At 38.6% G+C, this 16,733-nt stretch overlaps 1 protein-coding gene across 2 annotated transcripts; it reads left to right on the top strand.

Annotated features, from left to right (window-relative positions):
• The first annotated feature begins 7,680 nt into the window (after window positions 1-7,680).
• LOC140887132 (uncharacterized) lies at window positions 7,681-14,850 on the top strand. Of its 2 annotated transcripts, none has more exons than XM_073294191.1 (4): window positions 7,681-7,818; window positions 9,002-9,424; window positions 10,039-11,065; window positions 11,417-14,850. In XM_073294191.1, the coding sequence occupies exons 2-4, from the start codon at window positions 9,228-9,230 to the stop codon at window positions 14,471-14,473; spliced, it is 4,281 nt and encodes a 1,426-aa protein (XP_073150292.1). In that variant the 5' UTR covers window positions 7,681-7,818; window positions 9,002-9,227; the 3' UTR covers window positions 14,474-14,850. The 2 variants fall into 2 exon arrangements, with proteins under 2 accessions (XP_073150292.1, XP_073150291.1); XM_073294190.1 differs by lacking the exon at window positions 7,681-7,818 and adding an exon at window positions 7,826-8,045.
• The last annotated feature ends 1,883 nt before the right edge of the window (window positions 14,851-16,733 follow it).

Genomic DNA, 16,733 nt, shown 5'->3' with positions numbered 1-16,733 from the left:
CCATTATAAGCCCAAGGCATATATAAGCCTTTGGCATTATATAAGCCCGGGAGGTTCCAGGCCCCGGCACCCATCATAAGCCCAAGGCATATATAAGCCCTTGGCATTATATAAGCCCGGGAGGTTCCAGGCCCCGGCACCCATCTTAAGCCCAAGGCATATATAAGCCATTGGCATTATATAAGCCCGGGAGGTTCCAGGCCCCGGCACCCATCATAAGCCCAAGGCATATATAAGCCCTTGGCATTATATAAGCCCGGGAGGTTCCAGGCCCCGGCACCCATCTTAAAGCCCAAGGCATATATAAGCCCTTGGCATTATATAAGCCCGGGAGGTTCCAGGCCCCGGCACCCATCATAAGCCCAAGGCATATATAAGCCCTTGGCATTATATAAGCCCGGGAGGTTCCAGGCCCCGGCACCCATCTTAAGCCCAAGGCATATATAAGCCCTTGGCATTATAAAAGCCCGGGAGGTTTCAGGCCCCGGCACCCATCTTATGCCCAAGGCATATATAAGCCCTTGGCATTATATAAGCCCGGGAGGTTCCAGGCCCCAGCACCCATCTTAAGCCCAAGGCATATATAAGCCATTGACATTATATAAGCGCGGGAGGTTCCAGGCCCCGGCACCCATCATAAGCCCAAGACATATATAAGCCCTTGGCATTATATAAGCCCGGGAGGTTCCAGGCCCCGGAACCCATCATAAGCCCAAGACATATATAAGCCTTTGGCATTATATAAGCCCGGGAGGTTCCAGGCCCCGGCACCCATCTTAAGCCCAAGGCATATATAAGCCCTTGGCATTACCTACTCTTTTATTTATATATAAGGCATTAAATAATGGATAACAAGAACAGATGAGTTACATTGATTGACAAAGGATTACGAGAGGAGGGGCTCCTACGGCCCAATTACAAATAATATTTCAAAGTGCGGGGTTATCAGAGGGACCGGCATCTGCAGTTGTCTGAGTCGGGGCAGCCTTCGCATTTTCAGCTCCTTGGGTGGCGGGGAGGGAGTCGATGGCCTTATCCAAGTCGGGAAAATCTCTCTTGTCAGAAGACCATAGGCCAGCTTCCTCGAATTGATCTCGGCATTTGTAAAATCCGACCTTGAAAAAGGTGTACGATCTGTCCACCACTGCCTCTTGAAACTCAGCAGAAGATAGGAAAGTTGCTTTGAGCTCTTCTTCTGCCTTCAGGCGAGTTTCCAGAGCTGACACTGCTTTTTCCGCTTTATCCCTCGCACTGGCCGCTTCAGCTTGAGCCTCTGTAGCTCGGTTCTCAGCCGCCCTCAACTCAGCTGTAGTGGTGGCTAGAGCATCTCGAGCCTGCCCTAGATCAGCTTCAGAGCGGGCACGGTCTAGCTGAGCAGAGTGAAGACCTTGCTCGGCTGCCTCCAGGGCTGAATGGAGACTAGACGTCGCTTGATCATGACTTTGTTGTGCCATCATCAAGTCCTGTTCCAGTTTTTTGATCAACTCCGCGGCAGCCCGAGACTTCTCAGCCTCTACGTGTGTCCGACCAGTCTCAATCCAACCAAATTTGGTCGCGTCTTCATAGCTGTCCACCAGCATATGCAGTCCCTGAAAGCAGAGGTATTAGAAATAAAAAACAGAACACGTTTGAGACTAGGAGAAGTAAACTTACGGATATAACCCGGTTGGTGCCCTCGAAATACTTCACGTTCGGGTTTTGGTTGTAGAGGTGGAGCTGCTCCGCAGAAGTCAAGAGGTCCTTCAGCATCCGCACTCCCCGGCCAGAGGCCTCGGCTTGGAATATATTTTCCCTCGCACCAAAGGGACTAGATCCCTGGGCAGCCTGGTAAAAGGGGGCCAACGGGGGGAAAGAGGGAGAGGAAGGAGCCACCTCTTCTGGGTCACTAAGTATGACCATTTTTGGCTCCTCTATGGCTTTCCTCTTCCGCGTCAAAGGAGAGGAGGGACCGGCAGCAGAAGGAGCCTGATCATTCATCCACCCTGCCTCCACAGATGGAACTGGCAAGGGAACAGCAGAAGGTGAAGGAGCGGAGACCTCGGGGGTGACAACGGCAGTGGCAGCCTCCTGACCTAGGGCTTGTTGAGCCCTGCGTTCCTCCGCTAGTTGAAGGACTCGGGTCTTTCTAGCTGCCTCTGCAGCCCTGGATTCTCCTTTTTCCCGGGCAGCTGCCTTCTCGGCTGCCCGTTTCTGAGCAAAGGCCTGCTTCATCAGTCGAGATTTTTTCTTCTTAGGCGGGGATGGGGATGCTGCGCAAAAATGATAGAAATCGGTACATTAGAAACAACATGTAAGCGAAGAAAATACATGATAACAGTAAAGCATACCAGAGACTGGGGCCGACTCATCATATTCATCAATAATCCGGTCAACCGGATCCGTTACCCAGGCACCCAGCCCATAGTCATTCTAACTTTTTTCCTCCAGGAGAGGGGCTGAAGGAAACTTCTGGTTTTCCACTAGCTCTTGGGATCGGAGGTAGGGTTCCTCCAACTTATAATTTTTAGGGAGCTCAGGCTGAAGAGGAAGAGCTGTCAAGAATTGGGTAGGTCTGATTTGGGCACCAGGGAGTTGAATATAAAAGAATCTTTCTTTCCATCCCTTCCAAGAGGAAGAGGTATCATCTAGAAATCGGGCATTCTGCCGGGCATTCAAAGAGAAATCCATCTCAGTGAAACGACAGGCATAATAGTAGTGAAAGATGAGAGGGGTGATGGCTAAGTTGTTTGCTTTGAAAAGAACGTAAGTGGCAGCCATCATACGGAAGGCATTGGGATGAAATTGGTTCAAGGGAACCTTGTAAAAAGAAGAAATTTTGTAAAAAAAGTGATGAATAGGGAAACGAAGCTCATTCCTGAGCTGTTCCCTGAAGAAGGTATAGAACCCCTCGGGTGGCCGGTCAGCCCGGCCTAGGGGCCCCGAAATGAGAATAGAGTACGCAGGAGGAATGTTACCCATAAGCCTAAGTTTCTCTATGGATTCCGGGCGGAGGGTACTAGTAAAGTAGGAGAACCAGGGACCTTCGGGGTTTGGTTTGGGCAAAGGAAGGAGAGGCCTAGAGTCGGAGATTTTAGCCTTACCCTTGTCCTTAGAAGGCCCGATTTTAGCCTTTTTCGGATGAGATGAGGAGGGGGCTACTGTGGATTGGACATGGGAGGTAACAGGAGGGGGAGAATCGTGGCGTAAGGCCTCGGATTCTATATCATAGGAGCCACGAACGTGGCCACCGGAGGTTGAAGATGTGGAATTTGACATGTTCAAAGGACAAGGAAACTTTAAGGTAAGATAGACAGAAAACATACAGAAGAAAGCAAGCTTGCTACGCGGAGTCGCCGGAGCCGAAGAAGCTTAGAAGCAGGGAAGGAATACGTGAACAGGGAAAGTAAAAAAAAAGTGAAGAAAGATGTCTAGTATTTATAGGCGAAGAGCTTTAATTCTGGCCGTAGATGAAAAGATGATCGAAGGGTAAGGGTGACCTTGGGAAGTTGAACCGGGCAGCATAATGATGACTCGGGTAGTCGAAAGGACAGGTAACGTCCTCTGACACCTGCCCGTCTTTTCAAATTCTAGGGTTAACGTCAGCCCTAGAACTTTTGGACATTACTGGGCGATACCCCAAGAAGGCCGTGGTAGCAAGGCCTTGAATAGCCAGGGGCAGGACTGTAATCAGGACAGCGAGTAAGACTCTAGCCCGACTATTTTTGGGATGAGTAGTGATGCCCCGGGGGGGCAGGGACATAAAGAGTCAGGGATTACAGGGTTGTATTAAAGCAAGGGTGGCGGGACTGTAAGTCAGGACAGCGAGTAAGACTATAGCCCGACTATTTTTGGGATGAGTAGTGATGCCCCGGTAAGCCAGGGGGCAGGGCCACGAATGCCCCGGAGTGGCAGGGCCGTATTAAGGCAAGCCAGGAGCCTCAGGAGCCCGGGAAACCAGGTCTGCAGGACTTAGATAAGGCTCGTGTATTAGGGGCATGATCCCCACGATTATCATAAACCCGAGCTTTCCGGGTTCATCGTATGTGACAGGCAAACGTGGGCAACTACCGCACCCACGATCCAGATCGTGGCCACTACCCTGGAATTGCGGAGTGACACTCTCACTCCAAGGCCTATAAATACCTGCTCACAGATATTTGTAGAGGTATGTTCATCTAAACTTCCAAAGAACTATACTCATTTCTCTAAAAAAAGCCCACTCTATTTCTAAGTCTAACTTAAGCATCGGAGTGGTCCCGTCGGAAACTCCTCCGGCGCCCCACTAACGTGCTTTTTATTCCCTTCCTTGGTGTGCAGATCATCTTGGTTAAGGAAGAACAGCTCATATATTACCTCCATTAGCCCGGTCACCACGTCAGGCCCATGTCACTACCCTGATAGCCCGGGCCTTGGTTTTACAAACCATCATCAATCATGGTTACCAAGTAATTCAAAATAAAAATAAAACAATCCTATACATTTTTAAATTTTCTCAAAAAAAAAAAAGTGATCGTACCAATTTATTAAATTTTTCAACAATTTTCGCAAGTTTCCATTAAATAATTTGATTTTACAAAATAAATATGAATGAAAATATGGTTGTTAATATAGTTTTAAATTAATCGTCGAACGGTAGAAACCATAAAAAAATATTACATCGTTTGAATTGATAAATGTTTTTGAATTAGAATTGTCTATTTAAAAATAAAAATATTATTCTTCAAATAAATCTCAGTCATTTTGGAGTAATTCTCCCCCGTAGCTTAGATTTTAAATCGTGAAGAATGCCTTGATGTATTTTTGTACAGAAATTTTCAACTCCTATTTTATTGATAAAACTATTATTACTGCATTATAAAAATTAATTTTACTAGAAATTAATTTGAAAAGTTCCACTCGAATATATTGTCTATATTATCATATTACAAAATTAGAAAAAATAAAATAAAAATAAGACCTCGAACACAATATCAAATACAACATCATAGTTATATTTTACGCAAACAGTTATCGTACGTTTACATAAAGTTATAGCTTATCTTAAACTTAACATGTATAAACATAAATCGTCTTTTAATAAACACTAATTCTAACCAATTTCTCGGCCAACAATAAAATAAAATAAAATAAAAACATACTAAGCAAATATTTTTTTTTTACAGAAGATACCTAGTAATTATAACTGTATGAATTAATGAAACATCCATGTGAGAAAAAAAAAATCAGAAACTAATACGATTTCATTTCATTGAATGATACATTCAATGAACGACCGACTGAATCCTTTCACATCCATTCGTCCAATTGACGTGCGTGTGTATTTCGGGATTTAAAATGTTATTTTTAGGACATTATTTTTTTAAAAAAAATTTAAACCGTTGATATTTATTAATGTTTATCGATTTAAAATGTTATTTTTAGGACATTATTTTTAAAAAAATGTTTAAACCGTTGATATTTATTAATGTTTATCGGATCTATTTCATATGATTACGAGTATCCGATTTTAGATATTCTTTCGGGTATTATCGTAAAGGTCTGTTTGGAGTGAGTGATAAGATAGATAATATAAAGGTAAATAATTTATTGTAATAAAAAATATAGTTAATATAAAATTTGATTTGATTGATAGATTATTGTTTGTTTGATTTGATTGGTTATATTTTATATAAAAATAGTAGATTACCATTTTATCCTTTTAATAATTAATAAAATATAAATAATATTATTTATGAAGAGTAATATAATAATTTAAATTTAACGATTTGATTGATGTAATATAAATAATTAAAATATGGATAAATAATATAGCAAAAAAAAACGTGAGACTAGATAAGATTATTAATAGATTAATAATCCGGAACTTCAAACAGACCTTAATTGTATCATGAAATTTATCATGTTTCGTATATTTATATAGTGTTTGAGATTGGTCAAATATATATATAGTGTTTGAGATTGCTCAACGCCTTATTTCTCCAAAACGATGATATGATCATTTATCACCAAAAAAAAAAAAAAAACACACACACACACACATAAATAACATACCGAAATGGCCAATATCAATCAAACGAAGTCCCACGGACTATGACTCGGTGGGACAAATTTTGTAAGGTTGTCCTGATTTCAAAATTTTTATTGATTTGTTTGTATATAATAAATTAAAGTTAATTTCAAATCTAATTTAAATCAGATTATTCTAATTTATATCAAACTATTAATGGTGTATTGAAATTTATTATTCAAATTTTTTTAAATCGAGACCTTTTCATATAAATCAAACTGGTCTATCCAAATACAACATATTTTGTTTTGTATAAGTTATTAAACTTATAGAATATGAAGAGTGAGAACAAATCAGAAATGAATAGTGTTAGAAAAAAAAAATGAACAAAAAATGAACAACAATAAAAAATCAGAAGTGAGTTAGTAGTGTTTGATTTATAAATAATTTAAAAAATAACTTTTTATCGAAATCATTTTTGTACAAGTAAAATAAACATCTCATCAACTTTTGAATTTCAATTAAAATTAAGTTAAAACTAACATAGAATTTCGATATGAAAATAATATATTTTTGTCATTTATATTTAAATTTATTAATAAAATATAAAATTATAAGTTATTATTTTATCTCAAATTTAATCAATCAACTAAACATATTATTATCCAATTATAACTACGAATGTATTGTTTCAAATTGATTCCTAAAAGGTTATTTAAAAGAATTCATTCAAATTTTTAGATTTCGAGCTCGAGTCAATAAAAAATAACTTGAAGTAAAAAGATCATGATTCTATTTATTGATTTCATTACAATGGGTGAGGGGGTTGGTGCTAACGGATCTCAAGTGCGATACTCAAGACACACGATATATAAATAAATCAAACCACTTACGAGTTATTCAGATTTTAATTCGATAAAAGATCGTTTAATAAGGCTCGTTAAAATAAACAAATCATATTTTAAAAATTCGGCTCACTACAAGTTCGTTGGTAACTCCATGATCAGCTCTAAACATAAATTTTATACTTTTGCACGTGAAAATATAGAAAAATCCATTAAATTTACTTATTAGACTAAAATCATAAATTTAACATTCGATAAAACATCGAATAAGCTTGTTACTAACGAAAATATTATTTAGATAAAACTCGAACTTAGATGAATTTAAATTGAATCAAATAACCTAAACATCCAAGAGTTCGACTGATCAACTCGGTACGCATCTAGACTATGTCATGACTAGGCCAAATGACCGTAAAGCTTAGATTTGAACTACAACAAATTTTCCTCAACCAAGCTAAAGCAGGGCAATAAATATTGAAAACTTATCGACGAACTCCTCTAATAGCTCGTAGTATGAGTATCCCAATAATTTCGAAATCACGTAGTTTAGAAAAGAAAGAAAGGACTGTGTGTTTATTGTCGTGTAGCAATGGAGCGTTTACGATTACAGTGGCTGTAATTTGACGAAAAGGACGAGGCCAAAACCGACAACACATACATACATACAAACATACATATATACATACATACATGCATACGGGATGGCAGATGAAAAATATCAAGAATTTAAACCAAGTACTGCCCACTTTGCAAATAAATAAATGGAAATGGAGATGGGAATTGGGAGGGGAAGAAAATTAACTGTGTAGGGTAGGTGTAGGATAGGACAGGTTTGTGGAGAGTAAACCTTTTTTTTTTTTTTTTTGGCTTGAACAAATAAAATTTTCACTCCCCCATTAAACAATTCTTGAATATTTGGTTTTCTCTCTCACGCATATTCACTGCTTTTTGGGGGAGAGAAGAAGAACCTGATGCCCCTTTTGATGTGTGAGTGGGTGGTGCTGTTTTCTCTTCTTACTCATAGGCGTATACATACAAGCGACTGTCTCTATAGTCTATATCTCCCCCTTTTTCTCTCTCTTCTTTCTTGCCTTTCTTTTCTTTCTTTTTTTTTTCTTTGCTATCACATTCAGTGTTGTGTTTTCTATCTACTCTATAATTCTTGAGAATAGCTTTACCCCATTTCTTGCTCTTCTTGCCAGAACAGCTTACAGGTCTGTGGATTGGTGGCCTTCTTTCGTTTGTGAATCGGGTTTTTTGTGTTTTAAGAAGGGGATTTGTTGAAATCCCTTTGCTTTTTCTTGCTGGGTTTTTTCTTTATTTGTGATCTTTTTCAGATTTTTTGGCCTTCTTTTTTTTTTTTTTTTGTTTCCTCTCTTCTTCTGGGCTGTTGGAGGTGGATACATAAATTTTCACCTGGGTTTCTAGCTCTTTTTTGAAACTTTCTGCTAGATTGAGGTTTGTGATGTTGTGATGTGTTGCGATCTATGGTTCTCGGTGATTCTTGGTGTGGTTCGTTTGTCTTTGAGGGGGATTTGCTCCACCATTAGTTTCTCTGCGACCGAAGCAAAAACAAATCTGGTCCCTGTGCATTCTAAAATTTTCTGTCTTTTGTCTACTGTTCACTCAGACTGACCAAAGATTTGGATTTGGGACCTAAGTTTTTCCTTTTTCTCAGTCTTTTTTCCCATCACAGAATATCTTCAGCGGATGACTTTGATTCGAGCTGGTTTTATGCTATATTTCATGTGAACAAGCATAAAATTTTCTTGGGTCATCTTTCATCCGCGGTCATCATTTCAACTTGATTTTGCTTTCTTGGATTTAGTATTTGAATTGCGTGGATCCTTTTAGTTGTTTCCAATATTGTAAAGCTTGAGCAAAATTCATGAACTTTGTCTTAGTTCTGCCCACATAAAATAACGTTTAACGAGGGTTTGATCATTGCTTGTAGCTTTCTTTATCTGCCAAAATTTTGTTCTTTTCTTGCTAAATCAGGCTGTCTCAAAGAGCTTTGATGGCTTAATCTGTTGAAACTCTTCAAAATCTATTTCTCTGACCACATAAAATAACACTGTTGAGGGGTCCATAATCTACTATACTTGCAGTCCCAAGTACCTGTTTTCCGCCATCAAACTTCTTGATCTTATGCAAGATCGGTTCTTTGCAGGACGCAAGGAGGGATAGTTGAATAAAAAGGCAAAATAGCTGGAGTTGTTAAGTTTTTCGGTGGCAGTGGTGGACCTTGTTGAGAGAGGCCTTTTAGGCTACTGTTATGCTGAAGGCTAAGTGGAAGAAGATAAGGATTTGCTTAGGAGGAGGAGGAGGAGGAGAAGTATCAAATTCTTGTGTCTGTTGGCTACACAGCACAAGAAGAAAGAAAAGGCTATCAGCAGATGTTATCCACTGAAGCTCCTCCACCAGATCTCCCATGTCCTTGTGCTATCTCACAACAGAACAGTGGTAGCAGTAACATTTTTAGTATTGATGAGAGGGATTCTGATAATAATCAGCAACAGCTTGAGGTAGATCTGTTCAAGTCAGACCTTGATGACAACAATAACAACAACCCACTTCCCAAGTTCTCCATAAGGTAATTACTTTACCTTAATTATCTGTAGTAGTTTTTACTTTTGATTGTTTTGTCTTGATTCAAGTAAAAAGTTTGTCTAATTTTGGTTCATCCCATCATTTGTTTTTCCTCAAGATCCAGAATTATCTCTTCACCTTGTTTGAATTTTATATTTTGTTTGAGATTTTTTTTCTAATCTTGGATTAATGGCCTTGTGTGTTAGCAGGTTTTGGTGTAGCGGATCTTCCATGTGTAAATGAAGTTGTAATTTTCTCATCTTTTGGATGACCTCCATTGGATAGTCAATTTTTGACTATCTATTTTTAGGAAACAAGTTTCTTTGGTCATTTTATGCGCCCATGTATGTGGAATAGTAAGAAATCGATCAGCTCGAGCTCGAGATCTTTCTTGAAGGGCCTTCAAATTTGTTGAAATTTCTTTTTTCCTTTTTTTTTTTTTGGGTTTTTGGCCAAGATATGTGAGTTATTTTTCTTGAGACATTCACAAGTATCCGGAGATACACTTTTTTAGATAAGTTTTTCTACTGTACTGGAAATAATGGCACAAATTTAATAAATTTGTGTATGTGTGTTGTATGTTAAATTATTTACGGAAACCACTTATCTTTCTTGCAGGGATTATGTTTCCAGTGCACGGGGAAATGATATCAAGAATAATTGGCCATTTTCTCAGAAGAATTTGCAACTTTGCCTTAAGCATGGCGTGACTGATGTGTTGCCACCTTTTCAGTCTCTTGATATTGTGAGAAACCCATCACGCATGAAATGTGTTGATGTGAAGCTTCCCGCATTGAGCGATAAGATCTTGTCAAGTGGATTTGAGGAAGGAAAAATTTTTGAATGTACCACTCGTCCTTCTTACTCGAACATAAATTCTGGTCCACTGATTAAAGAAGCTCCTTGTTCAAAACCAGAAGCTGTGAGTTCATCTGTGGAAAAGGCTGAATCTTCGGCTCCGGCATCCAGAAAGGTCGAAAAAAGTACTCAAAACTCCACGAAGAATTGTAAACTGATTGTGAAGTTGGGCAAAACTGCTGAACCGCTGTCGATCGAACATTCAGAAACTATGGCTTCAAAAGTGTGCCCGGTGTGCAAGACTTTTTCGTCTTCCTCTAACACCACTCTGAATGCCCACATCGATCAGTGTCTTTCAGGGGTCTCAACAATGGACTGGATGTCAAATTCTAGAGTGAGTAAGCATAGAATAAAGCCAAGAAAAACGAGATTGATGGTGGACATCTATGCAACAGCACTGCACTGTACATTGGAGGATCTTGATAAAAGAAATGGAACAAATTGGGCATCAAACATGGTTTTTTCGACCCAGGATTTGGAGGCATGTCCTAAAGAGAAGAAGAAGAAGAAGATAGATTCGTATAGCGATGTGGAAGGCAATGAGGAAGGTGCTGTATATGTTGACTCAAGAGGCGCAAAGTTTCTTAGTTTATCAAAGTGCAGTGATCTTCCGTTTAATTCAAATGCTAAAGATGATTGTGGAACAAGGAAGCTCGTCGTAATGAATAAAGAAAGCAAATTTCCTTTAAGAAAGAAGAGAAAAGTTCTTATCAAGAGACACAAATCACTGAAGCATTCTCATTATGGGCAGGCTAGTTCCTCTCCGGGGCCTAGTCATTGTACTGAGGTGCGCCACATACTTTCCGCATGCACTTTAATTTTGCTTTTATCATATGCAATGAATAAAATTCCTAAGTATACGTCTATGTTGCATGTGTTTCTTTAAAAGAAACATGGTATTGAGAGTTGCTACATTTTGAGATGGACAAAATGCTTCTATCTGCTGTCAAACAAACGCTGTGTTCAACTATTAATTAATTTTATATGCTGCTAATGAATTTATTAATTCCGTTCAAATTTTGAAAAATTATGTTAGTCTTTAGGCCTCTCTTGAAGTAATAAAATCTTTTCTCCTCATAAAATACTTTAAATGACAGAATTTGCACCCTTTCAAAACCTGAAATGGCTTTATTTATAGGTTTACAATGTTCAACAAAAGAGGCTGTTTCATGAAGATGGTTATGAGGAAGAATGTACAACACAGCCTGTCAAAGCCTATGAGCAGATGAAATCTGGTGAGATGGGAATGGTAAAGCAGTGGGTAGTAGGCTCAAAGCGTACTGGTTTCAGAAAAATCAGTCATGAGCCTGAACACCAGCATCCAAATAAAACTGTGAAGAACTTGACAGTCAAAGATTGGCATTCATCACGTGGAGATTCATTCATAAAGGGAACAAGTGACTCAAATTCTCCGGTTTACTCTGATGAAAATGCTCTTTTACCATCTGAAAGCAGCAAAAGAAAGGAAAACTTGCAGTATACTTCTCACGATGAACGCGTAAAGCAGCCTTATTTTCGAAAGAGGGCTGGATTGTCCGTGATGACGTCTCGAGACTATCATGGTAAGAGAAACCGTCCGGCGCTGCGTAAGTGCATTATGAAACAGTCAAGAAAAGATAGCCCCTCACTTCAACACCGCCGTACAGACCCTCTGAGTGATGCAGAAAATCTTGACTTTTCTCGGAGTAACAAGAGAAATGGGATAAATACCAGTACTGGTTTAAATGCTGAATGTTCTTTTAGCAACTCAAGAATGTCCCACCATCATGCATTCTCGTATGGAGGCAAGGATTTAGAGTATCCGAGGGAACCACCATTGGACCATGCAATTTCACCTGGACATAACAAGAAGTCATCTTTGAGGAAGAAGTCGTCTGCCACTTATGCATCTGTTCCCAAATCAAAGGACAATTCAGGGAACAGGCATTTGAACTTCAAGAAGCCTAGGCTACATTACACGTCGGACTCAGATGATGAGGCAGTAGTGCCACGATCTGCAATTTGTAGACGAGATAATCAGGTAGAAAAACTGAGCGTAAATGCAGCTCAAATGGAAAAACCTTCTGTTCAGTCATCCACGGAGCCAGCTAGGGTTTTGAAGATTCGAAAGGAGGGGATATTCTTGAACTCTGGTGACGAGATGGACATGGCGCCGATGGGCTTTGAGATATCACCTGAGTTGGATAGTCATGGTGTTAGAAAGAATATTGATTCTTTTATGGGTGGCAATGTTCCTGCAAGTACATCAAATGTCTCAGATGTTGTAAAAGAGGCTGAAATTCAAGATGAATTTGTCTGTGAGTTGATTTCTGAAAGAGCCGACGGAGAAGCATTTACAGCCTTCAGCAAATCTTTCGATTCTTCATTCTATGAGCTTGCTGGTCCATCGAATGTCAAGAGTGTTTCACAAGGTTTTATAGAAACATACAAGCAGCATTGTCCAGCTGAACTATTATTGGGTGGTGAACCAGAGATGCGTTATGCAGACAAAGTTGTCAAAACTACGACTAGTTCTGATACTAGGATGATGAATGAAATGGATGCTAATGAAGGACGAGGAAGTTACTATGTTGATGTAGATCCAATACCCATACCTGGACCGCCAGGTTCGTTTTTGCCGAGTCCTGGGCGTATGAGCTCAGAAGAACTTCAAGGAAATTCATCATTAACCACATGCAGGATTCAATCTTCTGAAGACAAACATGAATTGATGGACGTGGATTCAGATTCTCCTATTTCTTCTGCCTCGATGGTATCTGAATCTGCTGCTGGAAGATCTGATTTAGTAACAGCGAAAAACTTCTCGGAGCTTTCAGATGGTATTCGAGACCAGAGTCGATGTAGCATCTCCGAAGATAGGGTTGTTGAAAGTTCCAAACTTTCTGAACTGGCCAGCCGTTTGGAAGGAGAGCCCGATCTTGATGAGCCAAGGGCCAACCTGATGTTAAATGCAACAAATCCTCACATAGTCAAGAACAGTGAACGGTGTTGTTGCTCTAGGAAAGAAGGAGCTTTTCTAAAGGATTCTTTTGATTGTCAAGGGCCGCAAATTTTACGGCGAAGGACTACTGCTTCTCTTGCTCTTCATTCCCTTGAAAAGCATATTGGCCGCGATCTGAGTGAAACAACTCACAATTCTAATGTGATGCCACAAACACCTCCAGGGAAAGTGAGAACTCTCGGAGCTGAAAACTGTACGTCAAATTCACAGATGGGGTATGCTCCTATACTAGTCTCTCAGAATTCTGAGACCAAGTTTCCGACATGTGGTGATAGCGAGTCCCCCAGTCCATCTACTACTAATCCTGTACTCAGACTGATGGGAAAGAACTTGATGGTGGTCAACAAGGACGAAACATTGTCTCCTCAAATGACGCAAACCCATTTAAGTATGGCGAAAGACAGCCATCGTAGCATGCTGTCCATTGTTGATAATGGGGTCACAACTGTCAGGTTTCCAAATGAGTACTATTCCATTCATCGAACTTTGTCTCAAGTTCCTTCCAGGTATGAAAGTGTGCAACCCAGCATGCTGGCACAACATTTAGATGCAAGTTCCTCAAATTGTTTCGAGAACAATGCTAAGATAAGGATTCAAGGATCAATCCCACATCCATCAGCATTTATGCTCTCGAGTAAGAGTTTCGGTGGAAGTCTTGCATCCTCTTTGGAACACCACGAGTTTGCCAGCGGGAGCAATATGACTTCTGAATTTGGATCCAGTATTGGACTAGATACTTCCACAACATATGGTGTTGAGAAAGTTCAAACTCATGGGCACCAGCTAATACGATCTTTTTCTGGTTCCGAAAACAAGGAAACACTTGTCATCAGTGAATCAACGAAAGGTGAACCTGGGCTGGCTGTTAAAGCAACACATGGCGGGGCGAAGATGGAAGCGAGATCTCCAGTTGGGATTCCTGCTCCAGTGGTATTTGGGCATGACTCAAGACATGTGAATCCCGCTTTCTATAATACTCAGACACGGGGATATCCTGTCTGTAGTGGCCCTCAAGCTTTTTATCCCACCAATATTCAAGTGCCATCTTCTATGGGAATGTTTAAAGCAAATTCAGTTCAATGGAATATCAGGCGAGAAGGTTCAGCCATAATACATCCGAATTCTCTAACGGCTTCGTCTCCAGCTACTGGTCATCCAAGGTCTTCACTGTATCTTTCTCCTGGCTTTCCATAGTCGATTAGCTTTACTTGACAGGACCATTTACTCATATCACATGCATGGCTTCGGGGTGAAAGTGTCTTGGAACATACAATATTCAAGCATGCACGTTACTATCTGGTTGACTGCTTACACATCAATGGCATGCAATAGTTTATTGGAACGACCTGAACACAGTCTAGTGAAGGAGAACCAGCGTATGCATGGTTGCAGATGAGTTTCAACTTTGGTATTTATTATAGCTTTGCATGTTTATACTACATAGAAAGCATCTGAAAAAGTCTGGTAGTTTTAAAGCAGTTTTGAAGCTAAAAGCTTCCTGGAGGCTTATATATATGTAAAACAACTCTTCGAATAATTAGTCACCCTGAGAAAAACTTGGTTGTTAATTCTTTCCTACATCTTTTTCATTCCGCGTTTCCTCATCGCATGTTCATGCTAGCAAGCATACATCAGCTCATTTAAGTCCTAGAACCACAAAAAAAAAAAATCAGCTCAGAGGGAGTTTACATTAATACTTGGTCGTAAAAATGGTTTAAATCTATTCAGAAGCAGCGTCACACACATTTAATTACTTTAAAAGACAGAAACCCTTTATTTCATGCATGAATGAAACTGTGAACAATCATGTATATATTCATGAAACACATCTTTATTATTCCCCTCCCAAATTATTGAAGACAAGATTCTTTGTCTTTTAATGCAAGGATAAATACACACATTGCGTATACATTAATACATATGTTTATATGTGTGTATTTCAAGTATGTATGCCAGTATAATTTGATCAGATTCGAGGGTTTTGGTTCAGAGATGAAAAGGAAAGGATACTGCATGAAATATAGCCGTTGTTTGCTGTAAATTACCGATGTGATGCATGCATATGTGTGTGAAATGGGAGTGGAAAAAAAAAAAAGAAAGAAGAAAAAGAAAAAGAAAAAGAAGGATTCATAAAAAGACAACACAGGCAACATGCCCGTTTTGGTCTCCACTAGTTTTTGTCGTGATAAAATCAGCAATCATTTTCCTCTCTTTTTACCCTCACATAATGCAAAGAAAAGTTTGGTGGGTATTTTGCATTAATCTTATCTGAACTAATAATTATTAGGTCCAATATATATAGTTACCAAACCTTTATATATTTTTCATTTGAAGAAAATTATATGCAATTGAAAGGCTTAATTTCATGATCAGGTCATATTTCAAAACTAAAATATTAATAAAATTAATCTAATGATACGTTATCGTCTACAAATAGTTAAATTGACTGATGAAGGGAGAGTGCAAATTGGTATTTCACGTACTAATTCCGTTACTATATATTTATTTTATTATTAATTAATGAAAACCTTTTTCGTAACGTAACCCAAAGCCGTGTAATAAATTAATATATTTATTATATTCTCCTTTGCATGCCAATCGATCAACTTGACATCCACCACCATATCTTGCACCCAACCACACAAGTCAATTTAGTGACAACGTAGGAATGAAGGCACTAAGAGTCAAATTCTTTTATTATATATATATACATATATATATATATATATTACTATATTATTACATCAGAGAGTCTTTAATTAACCAACTTTCAATTAATTGATGAAGTTTAAGATGAAGTTACGATTATATCCTAACTTAATTCTAAAAAAAAACCAAAATTATTAGACAAATTAGCTATTTTATATGATCACCTCTTTTTTTTAGTCATTAGATTTTATCTTATTTACCAAATTAATGACACTCGCTATCTTTGTTTTGTATTTTAAAATTTTTAGATTAGATAGTTATTACTTTTAAAATTTTTGAATGTTTAATTCATCATATGAGTTTTAAAAATAACATTAAAATTAATTAATATAAAAAATATAAATGTATATGCACACATTGCATGAAAGGATCAGTCTTTGAATATATATCAAATCTTCTGTTTAATCAATTCATTTGGCTTACAATTGAATGAAATTGATCTAAATTGCCCACCTTAAGTTTCTTTGAGCTTATATCATAGCCTGATTTTGTTTTCTTTTTTTTTTTTTCTCTGTCAAAGCCATTCAAGAAATTAAATAGCTAGCCAACTGAATCGCGCCCGTAAAAAAATTGACGATTTATCAAATTTTATCGAATCCAAACGTATGACGTTCATACTTGATAATTAATATATAAATTATTAGAACAAAAGTGGTTAATTAGGTATGTCCAGAGGATACCTTGAAAGTAAGTGCAAGTGATGCAACTTGTTTTGATTGTGACCTCAATCAAACCTTATTGGTCC

The sequence above is a fragment of the Henckelia pumila genome, chromosome 3 (genome assembly GCF_033568475.1).
Source record: "Henckelia pumila isolate YLH828 chromosome 3, ASM3356847v2, whole genome shotgun sequence".
NCBI classification, from domain to species: Eukaryota; Viridiplantae; Streptophyta; class Magnoliopsida; order Lamiales; family Gesneriaceae; genus Henckelia; species Henckelia pumila.
The sequence above is the reverse complement of the archived record's forward strand: the minus strand, read 5'-3'. Positions and strand labels throughout refer to the sequence as shown.